General features: G+C 53.6%; 1 protein-coding gene across 1 annotated transcript; it reads right to left on the bottom strand.

Moving 5' to 3' along the window:
- Positions 1 to 340: 340 nt before the first annotated feature.
- LOC135398372 (uncharacterized) lies at positions 341 to 1,092 on the bottom strand. The gene is made up of 2 exons (XM_064629784.1): positions 965 to 1,092; positions 341 to 845 (listed from the first exon to the last, which is right to left on the bottom strand). Exons 1-2 carry the CDS (start codon positions 1,090 to 1,092, stop codon positions 341 to 343), a joined length of 633 nt encoding a protein of 210 aa, XP_064485854.1.

Raw genomic sequence — 1,092 nt, 5'->3', positions numbered from 1 at the left:
ATATGCTAGTCTATCGCTGGAATCAATCTTGTCGTATAAGTTATGAAGCATGTCAACGTTTTATCTTTCCAAAGATTGAGCAAAACTGTACAATGCTCCTGTAAAAATAAAGTTTTTGGTATAAAAAATAATTTCGAATTTATAAGCTACAGATGATCATGGACTTCAAGGTGCATAAACTTGCAACAACGAAGAATTCGCGATGTCCATAGAGAACAATGTTGTGGGTACCTAGCAGAGAACAGGGAACATAGGTCCGTGCTGTGCACCTGCCAGGTGACAATTGGCAGGCACGTTCATTTCGTCGTCGTCGTCGTCTTGATGGCGTTCACAGAGGGCACTACAGGGCGCCCCTCTCTAGAGCGTCGCCAGGCTGGAGACATGTCACAGTCCTTTGGGGTGTCGCTGACTGAGGTGAAGGAATGGGAAGTTCCGAGTAGGTGCTAGAAGGGGTGACGGACGAGAGGTACGCTGGCTTCACACGATCCAGGGCTACCGTGTCGTGTTTGCCACTGAGGCGGACGACGACGGTCTTGGTGGTGTGAGAGAGCACATGGTACGGTCCGGAATAGTGTGGCATAAGGGGTGGCTCGGCGCGGTCGGTTCCGATGAATACGTGCGAAGCGTTCTTCAGGTCCTGGCTGATGAAAACAGTGCACCGTGTCGGCATGTGTGGCGAAACCAGGGTGATGGACCGGAAAATGTCATGGAGCTTGTCAATTTGCGCGCTGTGGGATTGATGAGGCTCGGTGGGGCTCGGTGTGAGAAAATCACCTGGGGGTCGGAGCGAGGAGCCGTAATCCAACTCCGTGGAACTGCAGGTAAGGTCTTCCTTGATGGAGGATCTGATGCCCAGTAGTGCGAAGGGAAGGCGAGGTTAGCGTGTGCAGTGAGTGCCACCTTCAGCTGACGGTGTAGTCGTTTGACTAGCCCATTCGCCGCGGGGTGGTAGGCAGTAGATCACTGCACGGGCCTAATTTTCATGCCCGTGCCCGACTCTGGCCCGACGTCTTCTATAGATTTGCAGCCCGAGCCCGGCCCGGCGACGACTGTTTCCATGCTCAGGCCCGGTCCCAGCCCGCCTCTGCTCAT

The sequence above is a fragment of the Ornithodoros turicata genome, chromosome 6 (genome assembly GCF_037126465.1).
Source record: "Ornithodoros turicata isolate Travis chromosome 6, ASM3712646v1, whole genome shotgun sequence".
Taxonomy (NCBI): domain Eukaryota; kingdom Metazoa; phylum Arthropoda; class Arachnida; order Ixodida; family Argasidae; genus Ornithodoros; species Ornithodoros turicata.
Note: the sequence above shows the minus strand (reverse complement) of the source record. Positions and strands in the feature narration are given on the sequence as shown.